Genomic DNA, 19,374 nt, shown 5'->3' with positions numbered 1-19,374 from the left:
TCTTGCTTCTTAAAGCCCAGATGCACTCTCACTACCTCTTGTACTGCCAGGATTAAATATCTTACACTTGTGGGTGTTTCAAATAGATGCATTGTCAATTTTGACCCAACTCTTGTATCGAATCACTTTTCATGCAGCCAAATTAGCACTTAATGGAAAGATGAAGTAGTGAAAGTGTCCCGATCCGACCAAATTTAGGCGTTCAGGGCAAAAATTCTACTTGGGAACATGCCCCCGGACCCCCCTACTTTGTTTGGATCCCCCATCATAGTCTCAGAACATCCTGTGGGAGAAACTGGTCCTAAAGGCTTGACAGACTGGACAGACAGCAGAATGTTCAGGGTGATGAAAGGAGGAGAGATGTTTTTGGGTCCTTCATTGAGTCAGCTTCAAGTCAGTAAATTTGTTTGGCTGCACTGGGAATTTCATGTACAAACTTCTTTTTATTTATGTATATATGTTGGTTGTTGTTTACACTACAGTTAATTTAAAATTGTATAAATAAAACATATTTTGGTTAAGGCATGAAGTGGAAAAATTGAAAAAAAATTGAGCTCAACTCATTGAGTTGAAATCCTTTGCTGACAGCTTCGTCCCCCCAGTTCCAAAATCCCATCTCCGCCCGTGGTGGAAGTAAAAGTGCTTAGTTATTTCCCACTGTGCTGCTTCTTTCCTGCAAAAAGAGGAAAACCACGGTTTCGTGTTGCTGCGTATTTCAGAGGCTGTCAGCTGCAGGTCATAGCAGAGGACTTCTTCTCTTCTGGAGATGCAGGCCATCACCGTACCACTGCAGGAGTTCCTCAGTAAGGTCAAAGACAACGCCAATGTCTTCGTTCTTAGCATTCTGGTTTATTCATATCATGTCCTTGACAAAGACTTCCCGTGCTCCTGTGGACCACAGCCTGGTTTCTGCAGCGCCTACATGGTCATGCCGTGTCTTATCTTAACCGTCCTGATGCTGTTGACTGATCTGCCGTTTCAAAGGGCGTGGAGGTACACCAGGTCGAAGGGCTCCTGTCTTTTCGGTTACGTTTTGTTCCGTCGTACAGTGAGGGCGGTCTGTGTGGGTCTCCTGTGGAACACCTCGGTGCTCATCGATGCAGAGTGGTTCCTTTGCTGCTACGATCAGAATCCCAAAGAGGTAGCAGATTCACAGTGTGGAAGCAAGACGGACAACACACCTGGAGACACACCTGTGGTGACCATTGCTGAGATGAAAATTAATTCAAGGGTGAGGAGCTTTATTATTTTCAAATGGACAGTTTGTGTTAAAGTGCACTTATCCAGCTGTTTCAGAAAGAAGTATTGATATCCTAGAGTCCAGGGGCACGATTCTCTTATTGTTTATTTCTAAATGTCTTTATCTACTCTGTCCTATAAAGTCTAACTGCAGCAAATACATGTTTGGTCGAAATAGAGTTATAACTTAAAATGAACTCCTTTAGGTCTGTTTTATCTTGTGATAAAGTTTTACATTTCAATTTTGCTTTAATTCAGAAAAAATAAGAATGTAAAAATTGCATTAACTACAAAATACAACTCAAAACCAAAGCAGATTGCAGTTATTGCACTTATCATGCTCTACTTTGGATATATATACAAATTTCTGCTCTGACTGATACAGTGTAGCCTTATATTTCTTTCATTGCGTTGAAAAGTGAAGACAAGAATAATAGAAATTATTATTATATTATAATTATCATTAAGTTTATTTGATAGGGAAATTATTATCTAGATAGTTATTAAGTTAAAAAAAGAGAGATAAAATTTTAAATACTTTTTAATATTTAGTCTAAAATACACAAATATTTGAATTGTTAACCAAGCTTAAAGAAGACGACAACATTGTAGTTACTGCACTCTGTTTCTGCATTACTATTAGAACCTTTTACAGCAAAACCAGAGTGCACTAACTACATTTTTGGGGTCAAAGGTCAAATAAATCGTCATGATATTTGAGCATAAAATTACATCAATACATTTAGAAATAAGTGTCACTTCACTTACCTACATACCCATTTGGCTAGACAGTTAATAAACTTATAAAATCATTTCCTCATTGTTCTGGCATTTAGCAAATAGAAATAATTTTGGTAATCCTAACGGACCTAAAACAGGAAAAGTGATTGTCTGATTTCATGTCAGACAGTGAGAAAAAAAGCATATGTGTCTTTTTATATAGTGTAAACTTCTGGTTTCAACTGTATATGTATACATCATTATAAAATCTACTAACACATAATACATATATTGTATATACATTCGTTCTACAGCATATACATTATAATAACGCATATATATCTATAGAAATATACTACATACATATAAATATACCATGTTTTCTTACATCTTTGATAAATACTGTTTTATTAATATTTTGAATTGCTTTATGTTAGTGGTGAGTTTGATATTTTTAGGCAGTGAATTCCATTCTTTCATACCTCTAAACAGAAACATGCACATGATGGCGTTAGATCTTGCTTTAGGTAACGTAAAGTTACCTACTGCTGCATGTCTGGTCATACATTTATGACTCTCTGCACTAAAAGCGAGGTTTTTAAACAAAATAAAAGGTGCTTTTAGGACAGATTTATTTCTAATAACAATCAACAGTGAGTACACTAGTCTGTCTTTGACCAATAACCAGTTAGGTTTCTTGTGCATTGATATAATATTTGTCCTGCAGTCACACTTTAGTATTGTGCGGGCAGCTCTGTAAGCAGTGGCGGTTCTACACAGGGGCCTCCAGGGGCCACTGCCCCTGTGAAGAAGCCCTGGGCCGCTGCTGTGGCCCCTGTTTCAAATTAATAATAAAATGATAAATTTATAACAATGAACGACGGAACAATTCTTACCTTTTTTTTGCCGATGCATAATGCAATACTCAGTGCAGGAGTATACAAATATGAAGTTTGTAAAAACACATAGTATAAAACATAAATAAAACTGATAAAAGGGATAAATAAATAAATATCATCTTTGCTCCTCTGACTAAAAACACTGGCCCCTCCTTGGCCTCCACATTAAAACTGGTCTAGAACCGCCACTATCTGTAAGCTTACAAAAGAAACATTGATTCCTTAGAACACAGTAATGGCATTTAAGAATTGTCAGGAGATATTGATCTGCAAGGTTTTTTTTAACTTTCTTTCAGATGATGGGCATGGTGTTACTCTTTGGTATCATGTTCGTGGGCGCCATCTTGCTGTCGAGCTGGACGGTTTGTGTTAACGACAACTGCTGCCTGAAATGTTGCAGGAGAGAAGTCGAGGTTCATGAGCTGGTTTTAGAAGCGGGGGAAGAAGTCGTGGTGAAGACGATGAAAGAAAAACAACAAAGCCTGTTAAGAGAGAAAGTGGAGGAGTACATGGCTGAAGGGAAGTGGGTCAGCTGTTTGGATGTTGTTGAGGAATTTATCGACACAATAGGAGAGGACAAGGTAACCAAGCTCTTTCTTATCATATTCAATCTCTCTTACAGCAGTGATTCCCAACCGCTGTTCCGCGGTTTGACCTGATTAGTGAGCCGCGTGAAGTGAGAGGCAGAACAATTAAATGCTCTTCCAACAGAGAGCAGTGACCCCTCCAGTGACTATTTTTCAAAAAAGCGATTTGCGACATATCTAGCGACTTTTTCTGGTGTTATTGGAGTCTTTTGGAGAGTCCTTCCAGCGCGTGCTGCCGTGGGCCCGTCCCGAAGCACTCACAAGTGGCCCAGTCCTCCCGCAGCAGTCTCTCCCAGCTGCTGTCAGAGCAGAGATGTTAACCCCTCAGCGTCCAGTCTGCAAATGAATCGTGCATGTGCAAAGTCTCCACTGGCTGGCTTAAGCCTGATTTCCACCGGGAGCGTTACAGCCGCGGAATGGCAGCGCCGCGGTCACCATTGCTGATCGCTGCCATACTAATTAATGAGAGCATTTCCACCGAGCGTGCTGCGGAATGTTTCAGCAACGTCTCAGCCGCGGCTCTCCGCGAGCATTAGGTAGCATTTCTATTTTCTCCGCAAGCCGTTGCTAAACCGCGTAAATCTCAACAGAGCAGATCGCACCAGACAGGAAGTCCGACTCAGAATCAAAGTTATACACTTCCACCCCCTTTCAAAATAAAAGACAATATGCAGTTCATGCAGCCTAAAATTACTTCACATCAACATTATGTTATGACCGAGGCATCCCCAGTTACAGTCTGTTTTGGGTCACTTTTGCCAGTTCCTAGGCCAGATAAAGGAGTAGGGTTGGAATTGTGACAGATCTAAAGTTCTAAACATATTTAGGGTGTTTTTTACTGTCTTTTTGACGTTTTTGTTAGGTGGTATGCCGTGTGATTTTTCAAATGTAAAATATGTGCCGTGGCACCAAAGCAGTTGGGAAACACTGTTTTACAGGATATTTTTCCTTTAGAGCTTCGAGTTTGGAAAGTGAATACATTATTCTGTACTTGAACACAATTTAGAGCTGCGGTTTGCAAATCTGAATTTCTTCTTCAAACTTCAATAAAATGATTACAAAGATATGCAAAATTACTACGGAAACAAAACAACATAAAACCACCACTGCAAAGAGTAACCATGTGGTAAATTGACTGCAAAATGACATATACAATATCCATAAAGAGATGGAAATTTGAATTTTTTTCTAAAAGTAAAAAGTCTCAAAACAACCACAAAATAAGTTTGACTTGAAATTGACTGCAAAATTACTCAAAATGTCAATGGAGAGATACAAATTGATAACTAAGAAAAATAAATAACTACAATTTTACTTGTAAAAACCAAGAAGAGTCTCAAAACCAGAGGTGTCAAGAAATGACGTACTAATACTTCGTAGCCTTACTTTGGTAGAAATTTGGGGTATCTACACTTTATTGGAGTAATTATTTTTCAGCTGACTTTTTGCTACTACTACTTTACTTTCTACTCTTTACATTTTAAAAATAGAGTTGTTACTCCTATTTCATTTTGGCTTGTTTTCATGATGGATTTTCATCGTTAAAAAACACACAAGGGGGCGCTGTTGCCTCACAGCTAGAAAGTCCTGGGTTCGACTCCCGCCAGGGACGCTGTAGGAGTTGGAGGCGTGTCCCCACCTCCATGTCTCCCGTGGGGATGGTCGGGGTTGGCAAAAGGGCCTTTCTGTGTCAGGTTTGCATGTTTTTCTTCCCTTGTCCCCCGAGGTTCGCCTTACAGGGGAACAAAAACATCGTCCTACCGGGGAAATTCCCCATCAGGTGACAAGAATCAGTCTGCTAACTGCTCATGTATCGGAGGAAGCATGAGTCCAGTTCAGGGCTCTCCCTAGGCTGACAAAAACAAGGCAGCGCCCAGGATCATCATATAGACAATTGGCACAGGGTGAAAAATAAATGGGTTACCAAAATTGTGTGATAAAAAATAAAATAAAAACACACACACACAAAATCCCCTATCCAGATAAATCACTCCATCCAGTGATTGTGGTTGGATCACAAGTATAAACATATACCATTCGCCATCCATTGTACCTGCACACATGACACTCCGGCAGGGAAAGCAGACGTATGTAGCCTAGCACCAAGATGTCCGTGGCAGAGACAAGGCTCTCAAGGGTCACACATTGAGCGTGACAGTCACTCATTTCGGTCTTTGGTCACACACTTCCACCATAAATTGTATTTCTCACACATGAAAATGTATTGTGTGACTTCCACCAAGTTACACTGTTATTTATGCAGTGGAACATGTAGCAAGATGCTATGAGCAACAGGAGCTTGACATGCCCAGTCAATAAGATCAACTACCCATCAGCCAATCCAAAAATGACATACCGCTACACATGATCCAATGAGAAAACAGCATTGTTGTATCCTGGTAAATTTCTGCTCCATGAAACACATGTTAATGCTCAAGTAGTACACATATATGGTTCCTTATTGTTTTTGCATTGTACTAAAATATGGTCATTTTCAATAGGCATAAATGGAGCTGAAACAGGTGCATCCCAAATGTTTCAACATTTTTGTTTTTACATTTTTATACAACATAATAGTCATTATGGCTTTTTGGGGGAAGGTGGGGTAATGCACTAGGCCCCTGTGGCCCCTAAGCCTAAGCTTTTGTCCTTAATGGCATTTTTTCCCCCTTACATTACTTTTAAGTAGTTTTGAAACCAGTACTTTTACACTTTTACTTGAGTAAAAAGCTTGAGTTGATACTTCAACTTCTACAGAAGTCTTTTAAACCCTAGTATCTATACTTCTACTTGAGTAATGAATGTGAATAGTTTTGACACCTCTGCTCAAAATAGTCATGAAGATCAGAAAATCTACCAAGAAAAGACAAAAGAAAATGACCACAATGATATGAAATGATTCATATAAAACAGAGACTCATAACAACCACGAAGATTTGTAAAGTGTCTGCTAAATGACTTAAAATGCTCATGAAGACATGCAAATGAATTGGAGGAAAAAAACACAAAGGCACACAAAAACAACTGACACACAAGAACCGAGAGACGCAATAACGAAAACAGAGACTCAAAAAAAACACAAACACATGCGACTACAAAACTTAAAAGACAAAAGGTCAACTTTTCCATTGCTCAGAATGAAATGCTTTAAGAACACAAATGACTCAGATGCCTATAAATCCATCCATTGAAGTGTTAATCTATATATTACTATGTGGGTGATGTTTGAATTAATTCAGATTTGTTAAAACTTTAAAGATTTTTTCAGAAAGTGACAGCCGTCCTGTCATATATGGATCAACTCCAGAAGTTACATCTATAACATAGAAACCATACAGTATAACTGAACAGTAACATCTGTTAACATACACTGTGTTTCCGGTGTGAGACTGACAAACATGTACACAAACAGGTCACTAGAGGGCGCTGCTGCACCACTTTTCTCTACATGTTTCTGCTGCTGTTTCTTCTGTCCTGCAGTGTTTCTGTATGTACAGATGGTTTTGGAGGGTTTTTCAATAAGACTTAAAATCCCCAGAATAGAGCTCCAGATTCACATGACTCGTTTTGTTTACACCAGGCAGGAAAATGTGAGCAAAATGAACAGCGCCAGCAATCATTTGAAGCCGTCATAGTTCACTGTTCACTCCTTTGGTATTTATTGCAAAACTTGTTGGATTAAACAGGTAGATTTTAACAAGTCTTGAAACAGCCGGAATGGAAGAAGTTATAGATCTGCAGTATCAAGATCATAGACCATAAAGATGAACGACAAGTCTCAACGACCTCCCACTGTGCAACATTGAGGCCTAAATATACCTTGAAAATAAATAACATATTTACATTAGTATACATTATATCCTGTATCTCAAATGAAAAGGTCATGACACAAACTGAATCAGAGTTTTCTGTCTTATAGGATCTTTAAGATAAAATGATTTCCCTTTTACGTGTCCCTGATGGTTACAGCATGCCAACACAAAGTAGTTATCTATCATGCTCCATCTGTATAATACAGCAAATGAAGAAAAAACTCCTGGAAGTCATTTGCATGGCAAGCCATTACCTGCCAAAATGGCAGTGTTTTGATTTCAGTTGATCATAATATGATTCAACTCTTGGGATGGATTTAGTAGAAACATTAAATTAGATTTAAAATTCATCAAATAATCTTTTTTTTTTTTCAGACAAAGCTCCAACATGAGGACAACAGACAGCAGAGCGATGAAGAAGACAGCTTTTGATATTACAATCAGATGGTCATTTATTGCGGTGGTCCGTAGCATAGTGGTTTACACAAGCGCCCCATGTATAGAGGCTACAGTCCTCGCTGCGGTGGAGCCGGGTTCGAATCCGGCCTGAGCTCCCTTTACCGCATGTCCTCCCCTCTGTCACCCCCTTTCTATCTGTCTCTCACTTTCAATAAAGCATGTAAAAATGCCAAAAAAATAATCTTTAAAGATGGTCATTTATTTGCAAACTTGGAATTTGTTCTTTACTAGTTGAGAGTCACATTTTTGTATATTTGGCCAATAAAAATGATTCTGATTTGTATGTTCCCTCGTTCTTTTTCTCATTTCTTGTCTCTCCATGTCGTTATTATCACAGACGACAGTATGATCGCTCCCTGTGTCATTAGCAGATGAATTAAAGTGTTTCAGTAGTGAGTCTACAGTGGATTGTTTTCCACCGCGGCGCCGAATTACCATAGAAACTAATAAAACAACTTCACAGGGAGCCACTGCTGCGCTTCACTCTGACTTCCAGCTCTAATTCATTCAGTCATTCTGCCTTTATGGTTCATGAGGGAAATTTGGTTTGCAGACTGAAAACATGAGCATACAGAACATCATATAGGAGAACAACGGAAGATAAGAGCAGACGGGGAGCGAGGGGCAATAAAAAGTCAAAATAGAAAGTAGTTATAGAGACACGAGAGGCCGCAGTGTTTCATGTGCAGATGAAGCAGCATAATTGCAGTGGGGATAAATGAGTCCCGGCTTCTTTTACTCAACAACCTGCAGGTTTTCAGTCGGCGCAAAGGAGCGATAGAGAACAGGTTCAACTGCATATGGCTGAAGCCATACCTTCTAATTAGGTTTTATGAATTTCACATATATAACTTTCTAATTGAGCTGGACTGAAATATTTGGAACCTGTTCTCAACTTTCTTCTTGCATAATGTAGTGTGACATATACCGTTATAGTTTACTTCATGTCAGCACTACCATAACTTAACCTTTGACTCATACTAGTAATCACTGCATGTTAAACATGCTAGGCTAGCTGACTGGCTAACCTCAGTATTTTAATACAATGCAGTGACTTAAAAATTGATCATACATGCTAAAAACATATTTTATTAAATTAATGCTTAGTGGTTCGGCATTTTGGCCTTTGCCTTATTGGCTCACTTGTTCTAGCTAGCTCAGTTTACAAGGTGCATCCATAATTTAAAATGGGTCTTTTAGTCCAACCAAATTCTGAACATTATTATTTTAAGCTACAAAAATTTAACTTAACTTTGATGAAGTGAAAACGCACTGTGAAAGGGTCAAAGTTCAAAGATCATGCTGCACTGTGTTAGCGACCTATAAAACTCCCCTGCTTTCTGGTCTGTTTGACCCAAATTGGGACCATAATTTTCTAAAGGAACATCATTTTCAAGATGACTTGAAACGAACGATTGAGACCATATCCTTTTTATGAGAATGTTTACTAAGGTCAGAAATCAAGTGCAGTGCAATCAAACTTCTTCTTGCAGCCAGTGAAGTCGCCCCCTGTAGGCAGTTGGAAAGAATGCAGTTTGAAAGCACTTCACAATTTGTTTCACTGTTGCCACCTAGTTGCAACTACCTATAATGTTCATTACTAATTCATCTTTCTTTCTCGATTAGAGATGCTAGTTTAAAAAAAAATTCTGACTGAAGGTCGACCCTCGTTCGGTGATCATCAACCTTTATAACACCGGAATTCCACTGGATGCGATATGACTCCGAAACAGGTCCGTCTGCAACGGCTGCGCATCTCTGCGGTCCGTCAAAACACACCGGATCCGTCTGTGTCCAGCTGTTGCGGACAGCGGAGTCCCGAGGACGCACATGATCTCGCAAATCAAGTGATATAACCGTAAGAGAATCAACATCTCCTCCTAACGATTGCTAACGGGGTCGCTAACGAGGTCGGCCGGCTTGTTAACAAGTGGCTCTTGTTAACAAGAGGCTCTTGTTAACAAGCCGGCCGACCTCGTTAGCGGCACTTAGCTACAGTTAGCTCTCTAGCAATCCAGTGTGTATGTGCTGCTGCTGCAGGAGGTGTTCACTTTGAGATCTCTGTTTGTTTACAACAAGCACCGGCACAGAGTGTCCGTCGCCGTGAACCAGAGGTATTTTATTTTGAAAATATACCGGATGTTTTATTTTGTGTCTGTGCACGACTTCCTGCCCCCAAATGATCTGCTCTGTGCCAAATTGATGCGCCGTGCTCCGTCGTCTGTCAAAAATAGAAGCTCTGCGCAAGTGTTGGAGGGCTGTCGGATAGCCGTGCGACGTCGGACTCACTACGCAGCGGATTTGGAGTCGGTGGAATCTCACACATTGATTATAATGAGTGCGTAACGGCTACGCTGACGGATCTGCAGCCGTTACGCATGCAGTGGAATTTAGTGGTCAGACAAGCAGTAAACAGTTCACCTATCCGGGACGGTTATTAACACCTATATTCTCGATTAATCGCTTTATCTACAAAATATTAGAAAACAGAGAAAATATTCTAGAGTCTTAAGTGACTCACAAACAGTGGAGTCGCTCCCTGCTGGCCATTTAATTGAATGCAGTTTTAAGGCTCTTTATCATTGGCTTCACTTTTCAGACCTGTGGGTTGTTATTTGGGTTTATTACATCCGTCCTGTTATCTTGTTTTGTAATCCTTCCTGTTGTCACTCCTACATGTTGTTTTTCTGTGTTTCTCTCTGTTCTTCATAACGCTGTATGTCACTTTGAGGACCAAAACACAATCAGAGGGTTTAAACTCGAGAGCATTTTTAATGAATGGTTTTAATTTCATGACTGTGAAAGCTGTGTGTAGAGGATGGGGACTTCGAGTGAGACAACAGCACATTGATGATGCCTCGCAGCTTTAACACTAAAGCCCTAAAAGTTCCCCCACAGTGTGATTATCTGCTCATCTCGCACAGAGGAAGAGGGCTGTCGTGAACAACAAGCCTCATCTCTTCTATTAATTTTTATTTCTATTTCGACAGCTAATAACGCTAGCAGGTTAGCCTCCCTGACTGCGTCCCAGTAGGACCGAATCCTGCCGCTGTTCATCTGACAGCTGGAGAGAAAAAGACATGGAAAATCAGTTTATACAGCCCCACTGTGAACACACACACACACACAGACACACACACACAGACACACAGGAAAATAAATACACAGATACACAATGTTGAAGCCCGTGGCGTGCAGTCTAAAGGGGACCCATAACCTTGAATGAGGGGAATAGAAAGTGTATGTGTGTGCAAAAAAGTGTGTGTGTGTGTGTGTGTGTGTGTGTGTGTGTGTGTGTGTGTGTGTGTGTGTGTGTGGTAATGAGAGAGTGGGTGGGTGCAGAAAAAAGGAAGTGGCGGAGAAGAAGATAGAAGTAAAAGACAAAACGGCAGAAAGCAACAGATGAGAGAAAAAGGAAGAAGAGACGAGGACTAAAGAGAGAAGAAGAAGAAGACGGGAGGGAGACAAAACACGAAAAGGTGAGAAAGAGGGGGAGACGAAAACTTGGTCACCTGAAAGATAAATCTAAACGGAGAGAAAGATAGAGGGATGAATGTGATTTATTGTGTTTATTCAGAACTTCATATTTATTCTCTACTTTACCACTGTCTGTGGAAATGTTTTTTATGATGTGAGAGAAGGAAGAATTACTAAGATTATGAATAATTACAGCTTAATTTGAAGTACTGTATGCACAAAGTATGAATTAAATACTTCCTTGATACTTTTACTGCACCAGATATGGAACAACTTTTTGTTTTTATGGAATTAGAAATAAATCACATGGTTAGCTGTTTTATATTACTGAGCAACCAGCTACAATAATAATATTACCATGTAACAAAGCAGTAATAATGTGTTAATATTACAATGAAAATAACCCGTTCAGAACATAATTACGTTCCAAACAAACACACACACAAATATTGGAATGGTGGAAATTATTATAGCTGTTGGGTTTTCTTTCTATCCATTAATATGGAAAAAAAATATGTCCTAAAAATGACAGTAAAGAGAGCTTGTTTACAACACAAACATACATTTATTAAAATGACATTGAATTATATTTCTTTTTTAATTTTAATTTTAAATTTATTTTTTATTTTATTGTATTTTTAAAATGTAATACATTTATCTTTCATGTTTTAAAATGTAGTTTAAAAAAATTAAAACTTTATCATCTCCTGTGCGATTTTCTGTATATAATCAGAATCTATAGGATGCATTTTAGAAAGATTGTATCATTAGAAAAACAAATCAGAACATACAGAATAAAACAGAATTTTCCAAATAATTTTCAGTTTTGTCGGTGTACAAGCTTTTTGATTTAATGCAAACGGGCTAAACCGACATTTGTTATGACACCATCTGGTAAATTAAAAACTAACCAACATCAGCAGGTGTGGTGGCAGTTTTAAAATGAGCCATATTGAAAGTTGCTATATTCTGTTATGATCAGGTAGTTTAGCCTATAACGTTAGCTAATGTAGCTAGGTAACACGCTTGCTTGTTAAAAAGTTGTGTAAATACACTTTAAGAAAGAAAAGTGCTGCACCATGATCACTATGTTTGTTTGTTTTTTACATTTTATTAACAAGAGGCATAGGCGTCATTTATTAATCCAAACCAGCCACCACAACCCACCCAATACCATAATTATTGATATTGAATTTTTATTTAGGCTGGGACTCGAATAATAAAATTAATCTAATTAATTAGAGGTTTTGTAATTAATTAATCAAAATTAATCACATTTTAATCGCATATAAATATTTGACCTGAGAACAGTGAGAAGTAATTTTTTTCACGTGGATTTTTAGTATACCATACCATACCATGGACCTGAACAAAAATAAACAATATTTTTGTTGCTTAAGCTTATGTATTCAGTCATTATTCAATGGTATACTAAAAATCCATGTGAAAAAAATTACTTCTCACTGTTCTCAGGTCAAATATTTATATGCGATTAAAATGTGATTAATTTCGATTCATTAATTACAAAGCCTCTAATTAATGAGATTAATTTTTTTAATCGAGTCCCGACCCTAATATATATATAAAGTTAAAGATATTCTGGTGCGGGGCATGTCTTCAGACCTGCTTCACAGGCAGAGATCTCAACCCAACCAATGTTCAACTCACAGTTTCACCCTTGACAAGAGGCATGGTAAACATGTGAAAGGCATTAATAGATGCAGTGATCACTAGTATGAGGCGAAGGTAAAGTTACCGTAGAGTTGACATAGGCTATATACGTCACACTACTATGTGCAAGTAGAGAATTAATGTTATTCATGAAGGTTTGAGCGTCTCTGACAGTGTTTTCATCGCATTCACTCTGCAGGTCTTAATGCTCAGTTCAGATGTTTTGCTCACATCTGATTTTTTTGTTTGTCTGTTGACATCATGTTTTAAATGTGGCCTATACCAGACACTAGTGTGACCTGCTCACTGTCCTGAACTGACCCTGTAGAAGAGCAATAACAAAGACGTCATCTGCAGCATGCACTGCAAAAAAAGAAAAGTTCGGTGAACTCAAAATTTCAAGGCAACAAACTTCGATAAAATTTTAAGTTGGACAATCAAACTAAATATTTTAAGTTTTGTTTTTGAGTTTGCTCAAATTCAGATTGACTGAATTCAGATTTTTGTCAACTCAACTGTAAGTTGTACTAATTTATAATTTTACATTGTAATAACTTTTAATCCTTACTTCTGCTAACTTCTGCAATGTGCTAAATTGGCACGATTGTAACGCTGCTATGAAATGTCAGCTAATGTTGCCACAATTTTGAGTTAGCATTGATGCGCTAATGGCTACTCTTGTAGTTGTAACAAGCAGCGCTGCTAGCATCAGTTAGCCGCTAGCATCAGTTAGCTGCTAGCTTTCACTAATGACCGAATTTCACCGCTTTCCCGCATTTCACATAAAGAAATAAGAGTTAGCAGAACTATTGTCCCTTGTTGTGAACCCCAAATTAAAGATATAAGTAACAACAACTCACAAACTTGTTTTTGAGCAGACAACTGGATTCCTTTGTTGTGCTAATTTACATTATTGCCCTAAATATCAATAATTTATATTTCCAAGTTATACCAACTTAAATCACTGTTTTAGGCCAAAAAACACAAGTTGGCTTTTTTGCAGCATGTGTACACAGGACTTTCCACTAGGACACGGAGTAGCCAGCCAGAGGGGGAAAGTAGCCCGCTAGGGGCGTCTGGGGGCCTCCTGTACATTCTAATGCCACTATTCCATCATATACATCAGGGGTGGGCAGCTTAAATGCTGGAGGGAGCCACAATTTTTCATCGACACTACCACAGGGCCACATATACACTGTAAAAAAAAGATAAACAATAGCTACTCAATAAAATTTAGGCAGCAGATTGCACGCAATATTATTAATTAAATCTAACTAAGTTACAAGTTGAGTTAATAACAACTTAACAGGAAGTGCCTGTCAATTAAAAACAGACTAAATCTATTGTGTTGGATTCATTCAAAATTCTCTTGATTTAGAATTACATACACATAAAGATTATATTTAATGTGATCAAAATAAGTAGATTCTATCTCAAACAGTTTTACATTAAAGTTACTTAAACAACTGTCTCAAAATCAAGGACGCATTTATATTTAATACATTTTATCAAATATTTTAAGTAAAATGAAATGACTACAGAATACCGTGCACTTAACCAGATATGATGAAACTGCAATTTTAAATGTTTACAGTGCAGTAACTTAACATATTTCATGCTCAAATGCATGTATAACAGTATAAATAGGAATACAAAAGGTTTGAAGCAAATAAAAATAACCACTTACTGTGATTTAGGTTTTTTTTCAGTGCAAGAACAGCAGACCAACATTAATTTTAAGTAAAGAAATTTAGTGCATTTTTACACTGCACTTTTAAGATTTCATGCTCAAATGCATGTAGTTGTACTGAGGACACTCATTGAAATACTTGCAAATTCCAAATTTCAACCCAAGAGAATATTGGAGGATATTACATACAGCCAGAATGTGTAAAAAACATACGGACCCGGGGGAGGGGGGTAATATTTTGAGAAAAAAGTTACAAATTTATGACAAATAAAATCTCAAATCAATGGTAAAAAAGTTACAAATTTGTGAGAAAAAAATCTCAAATTAATGGTAAAAAAGTTGACAAGATTAAAGTGGCAAATCTACAAGAAAAAAAGTTGCAGATTTACAAGAAAAAAGTGGGGGAAAAAACAACTTTTTTCTTGCAGATTCACCACTTTAAATCTCATAAATCTGCACATTTTTTTCTCGTAGATTTGCCACTTTAATCTCGTCAAATTTGTCAACTTCCTATGCATTAATTTCTGTCTCTGTTCAGCATCTTTCAGTCCGTCCTTACATCACATGCATGGCTCATTATTCTCCACACAAATTTGGCTATTATCCAGATATTTCATTTTTCATTTAAGTATAAAGCTGCCGAAAATACAATCAAAAGACACTCTTTTTTTCTTTTTCTTTTTATCATGTATACACAAAAAAACAGCAGAAAAATAATAGTAGTTATCATTGTAGAAAGAAAATTCACATTTTAAAAATGGTCTAGAAACATAAATGGCACACTGTGAAAGCTCCTATGATTCAACTGGCTTTCTCAGCTTGTCTACATATCATATAGAAATAAAGTTATTACTGTAAATTAAACATGTGTATTTTCAATAAATAGATGGACTCCAGAGGGTTAAAGCCTCCCACACTCTGCCCCGGTTCTTCTGTTCTAGACTTGGTTTCTACAAAAGACTCAAAACAACTGAAGACAGTTTACCATTTATTAAAAGAATAAAAGCTAAATGCAATGAGCAGCTGGACCCAACAAGTTCCTCTAGTCACAGCTATCTTCTGGGTGTGGGTCCCACCCAGACAATAGGTTGGACTTTTTCGCGATTGGTCAATTTAGAATGGTGTCACAGTAGCCAACCCATACTGGGACCTTGTGGTTTTATGTCTTTTCAAAACTATGGTGTCATGTACGTATGTGTGTATGCTTCCTACTTCCTTGTAAGGCCTGTGTGTATGGTTCAACTGGGGTAGCTGCCCCTTGAACTGGTTTTCAGGAAAGGTTCAGTAAGAGGGCAGGATCTGGTCTCTTAACCCAGAGCTAAATAAGGGAACTTAACTTTAAATGTAAGTAAGTAAGTAAGTAAGTAAAGTTTATTTATAGAGCACTTTTCACAGATAAAATCACAAAGTGCTTTACAGAAGATAAAAAGAAAGAAATAAGATAGGGGAACATAAGACAGTTAAAACACAATTTAAATACAATGAAACATAAAAAAAAATGTATAAAATAATATGGGGAAAAAATGCCTGTCTCAATGTCCATTAAGCACTCTTCTGCAAAGACACTGACATTTTCTAACAACTAATAGTTTTAATACTTCAGTTCCAGCTAAGCTAAGCTATACTAAATATCCCTATCCTTCACATTAAAAGCGCATGATGAAGGCCTGTAAGATTTTTCTTTATATTTATTATTTTGAAAAATGAAAATTAAATGCTAAAAGATGTCGGATAATATCAAATTATGATGGGATTTTTATGAACCTCAAAATGACAGACATCAAAAAAGTCTAACGCAACCTCTTGGGTCATTTTGTGTGTTTTTTAGTCATTTTGTTTCTTTTTTTGGTAATTTTTTGTCATTTTGTGGTCAATTTGAGTCCTTTTTTGCTTAATTTTATGTAATTTTTTGGTCATTTGGTGTCTTTTTTTTGGTCATTTTGTGTCTTTTTTGATCATTTTGTATCTTTTTTGGTCTTTTTTTTGTTTTCGGGTCATTTGGTGTCTTTTTTTGGTAATTTTGTGTCTTTTTTGGTCAATTTGTGTGTTTTTGTGGTCTTTTTCTGTCATTTTGTGGTCAATTTGAGTCCTTTTTTGCTTAATTGTATGTACTTTTTTGGTCATTTTGTGTCTTTTTTTGATCATTTTGTGGTCAGTTTAATTCTTTTTTGGGTAATTTTGTGTCTTTTCTGACAAATCCCAAAGTATCAAGTTCTTACTTTCCAAGGAGTCTCTGGCTTGAAGCTGACTGTTACACACTCAGGAGGTCAGAATGGACCTTTAAACTGATAGCAAAGGACTTAGAGAGATTAAAAGTAACAATAAAATATAAAAAAATATATATATAAATGCACAGACTAATACAAGTTAAGAAATACAAGTTGGCTTTCTTGTAGTGTAAGCTGATTGGGCAGTTGCTGTTCAGGGGGCGGGGCTTAACAAACAGACATCTCGCTGCACCTCAGACTGATATTCTCGTTAGACAAGGTGTACATTTGGAGGTCAAAGTTTCCGAGTAACCCGCGGTGGTCTGATGAGTGAGAAGCAGCGTGGAGGTGTCAGATTGAGTCACCATGTTTATTCATTGGTGGTAAATAAAAAAAACTCATGTTTGTTGTTTTCTTATGTTATATGAACGTGTGTTTCTGTGTGATTTGACATGAATGATTCATGAGCAGCTGCTGCTGGTGTGTTAATAATCAACGCCTGGAGCATCTCTCTTCCTCTCTTTCATTATCCATCTATCTTTTCATTCGCTCTCTGACTCATTTTCTCTCCCTGTCTTCCCTCAGGTCTCTCCACCTCTTTCTCTCTCTCTTTCTCTCTCTACCTGAACACCTTGAGTCAGGGTAATAACGGCCAGAAAAACAGGACATGTCTATTCCTGCTGCTTCTTCTCTTCATATTTTGACTTTCTCTCCTTCACTATCACTTTCTCTCTCACTCCATTTTACTCTCTGTTCACTTGTTTGTTCTTGCTGCTGGTTTGTCAGTAAATCATCCATTTGAAGAGGGCAAGAAGGAGACAAAGGAAACCCAGAGCTCAATTCTTCTTTCTCTGTTTATTTAATTAGTTGAGTCAGTTAGTTTTCAGATAATTAGTTAGTCTGGTGTGTTCAGAAAAGTTAGTTGTGTTGTTGTTGTAGGTGAAAGTGAGCAGGAGCTCCAGAATCAGAGGAGGAGGATCATGTCTGGTAACTAATATCTGGTAAGCCTGATCAATACATTTACTAACAACATAGTATTTTATAGTTTTTATCTCTCTTCTTATCAGTTGCCCTTTTTGTCTCATGGGATCTGAAAATGTGGTGCTTCATAGATAAATATGTGTAATTCAGTTTCAAGTAATGCATTTATTATTGTCAACTCATTAAAATACTTGCAAATTCCAAATTTCAACCCTAGAGAATATTGGAGGATATTACATACTGCCAGAATGTGTAAAAAAAAAAAAAAAAAACATACGGACTATTATTTTGAGAAAAAAGTTACCAATTTATGAAAAAAAAAACTCTTATTAATGGTAAAAAAAAAAAAGTTACACATTTATTAGAAAAAAATCTCAGATTAACGGTAAAAAATTACAAATTTATGAGAACAAAATCTCAAATTAATGGTAAAAAAGTTACAAATTTATGAGAACAAAATCTCAAATTAATGGTAAAAAAGTTACAAATTTATGAAAAAAAACTAATTAATGGTAAAAAAAAAAAAAAAGTTACAAATTTATGAGAACAAAATATCAAATTAACGGTAAAAAAGTTACAAATTTATCAAAAAAAACTAATTAATGGTAAAAAAAAAAAAGTTACAAATTTGTGAGAAAAAAATCTCAAATTAATGGTAAAAAAATTGCTCTCGTAAATCTGCAACTTTTTTGCCGCAGATTTGCCACTTTAAATCTCTTAAATCTGCGACCATTTTTCTTGTAGATTTGCCACTTTAATCTAGTAAATTTGCAAAATTTTTCTCGAAATATTAGCTGGAAGAAATCCATGTGGTTCTACTACCAAAAAGAGAGACATGGGGACCCAGTTTTGGAGATCCACTGAAGTTACCAAAGATAGTTCTTCCCCATCCAGAGTTCTTTTCTGGGCTTTCTGAATTGAAAAAGCAGCGATGTACATCACTGTTAGCTGTGCTGAGTTTGGAAATCATAGCACAGAATATCCTGCTGTGGATGCAACATAACTTCAGATCGGAAAGTCACACAATAACACAAGTAAACTAACTTAACGAACAGCAGCTCTTGTGGTCTGTGGGGTAAAATTGTTGTTTTTCTCAATGGAGTCTGGTGGCTTTGAGGAGAGGATAGAAACCGGCTTCTGTTCCTGTGAGAAAGAGCCGTCTGACAGCAAGGTAAACATGAGAAAATGTTAGATAGAGTACAAACAAACTGCTTTTTTATTTTTAGGTGGCTTAAGTCAGTTCAATGGAGCACCATTGCACATTATACAGCAGTTTTATCGAGGCTGCCACAAATGATCATTTTAGGTGATTGGATTTTAATTTTTTCTTCTTCCTGATTGTCAGGGTTTCATATTCAGTGAGAGGGGTGTTGGGACTCTGAGGTATTTGCTTGCTTGTTTTATAACTGCCTGCTCATAGCAACACTGTATCCACTCATATTCTCTCTTCCCTATGACTTTCATGGCTGTTTTGTGCATGTTGGCAAGTTTTTTGTTTTTTTTCCAGTCGAACTGTTAAGTTGCCTAACCATGCAGTAATTCCATAAAGTTTTTGTAGCCCAACAAAGCCTTCTGAAAACATTTTTATGTATGTAATTATTTTCCTGTGTCTGTGTATATATGTGTGTGTGT

The 19,374-nt window shown here is 37.2% G+C and overlaps 2 protein-coding genes across 2 annotated transcripts in view; both read left to right on the top strand.

The window, feature by feature from the left end:
• The first annotated feature begins 766 nt into the window (after positions 1 to 766).
• On the top strand, positions 767 to 7,899 carry LOC131971160 (uncharacterized). The gene is made up of 3 exons (XM_059332482.1): positions 767 to 1,231; positions 3,155 to 3,439; positions 7,633 to 7,899. Exons 1-3 carry the CDS (start codon positions 767 to 769, stop codon positions 7,687 to 7,689), a joined length of 807 nt encoding a protein of 268 aa, XP_059188465.1. The 3' UTR covers positions 7,690 to 7,899.
• A 3,231-nt stretch (positions 7,900 to 11,130) lies between these two features.
• LOC131971093 (tyrosine-protein phosphatase non-receptor type 7-like) overlaps positions 11,131 to 19,374 on the top strand; it is a 30,342-nt gene continuing 22,098 nt past the window's right edge. The window contains exon 1 of the mRNA XM_059332394.1: positions 11,131 to 11,195. The gene's annotated coding sequence lies outside the window, so the exon portion shown is untranslated. The remainder of the gene's footprint in view (positions 11,196 to 19,374) is intronic.

Source organism: Centropristis striata, chromosome 5, assembly GCF_030273125.1.
Source record: "Centropristis striata isolate RG_2023a ecotype Rhode Island chromosome 5, C.striata_1.0, whole genome shotgun sequence".
Classification (NCBI taxonomy): Eukaryota; Metazoa; Chordata; class Actinopteri; order Perciformes; family Serranidae; genus Centropristis; species Centropristis striata.
Note: the sequence above shows the minus strand (reverse complement) of the source record. Positions and strands in the feature narration are given on the sequence as shown.

Coding starts and splice junctions, on each gene's coding strand:
- LOC131971160 (XM_059332482.1), top strand. CDS start 767: ATGCAGGCCATCACCGTACCACTGCAGGAGTTCCTCAGTAAGGTCAAA. Junction 1,232..3,154: donor AGATGAAAATTAATTCAAGG/GTGAGGAGCTTT, acceptor ACTTTCTTTCAG/ATGATGGGCATGGTGTTACT. Junction 3,440..7,632: donor ACACAATAGGAGAGGACAAG/GTAACCAAGCTC, acceptor TTTTTTTTTCAG/ACAAAGCTCCAACATGAGGA.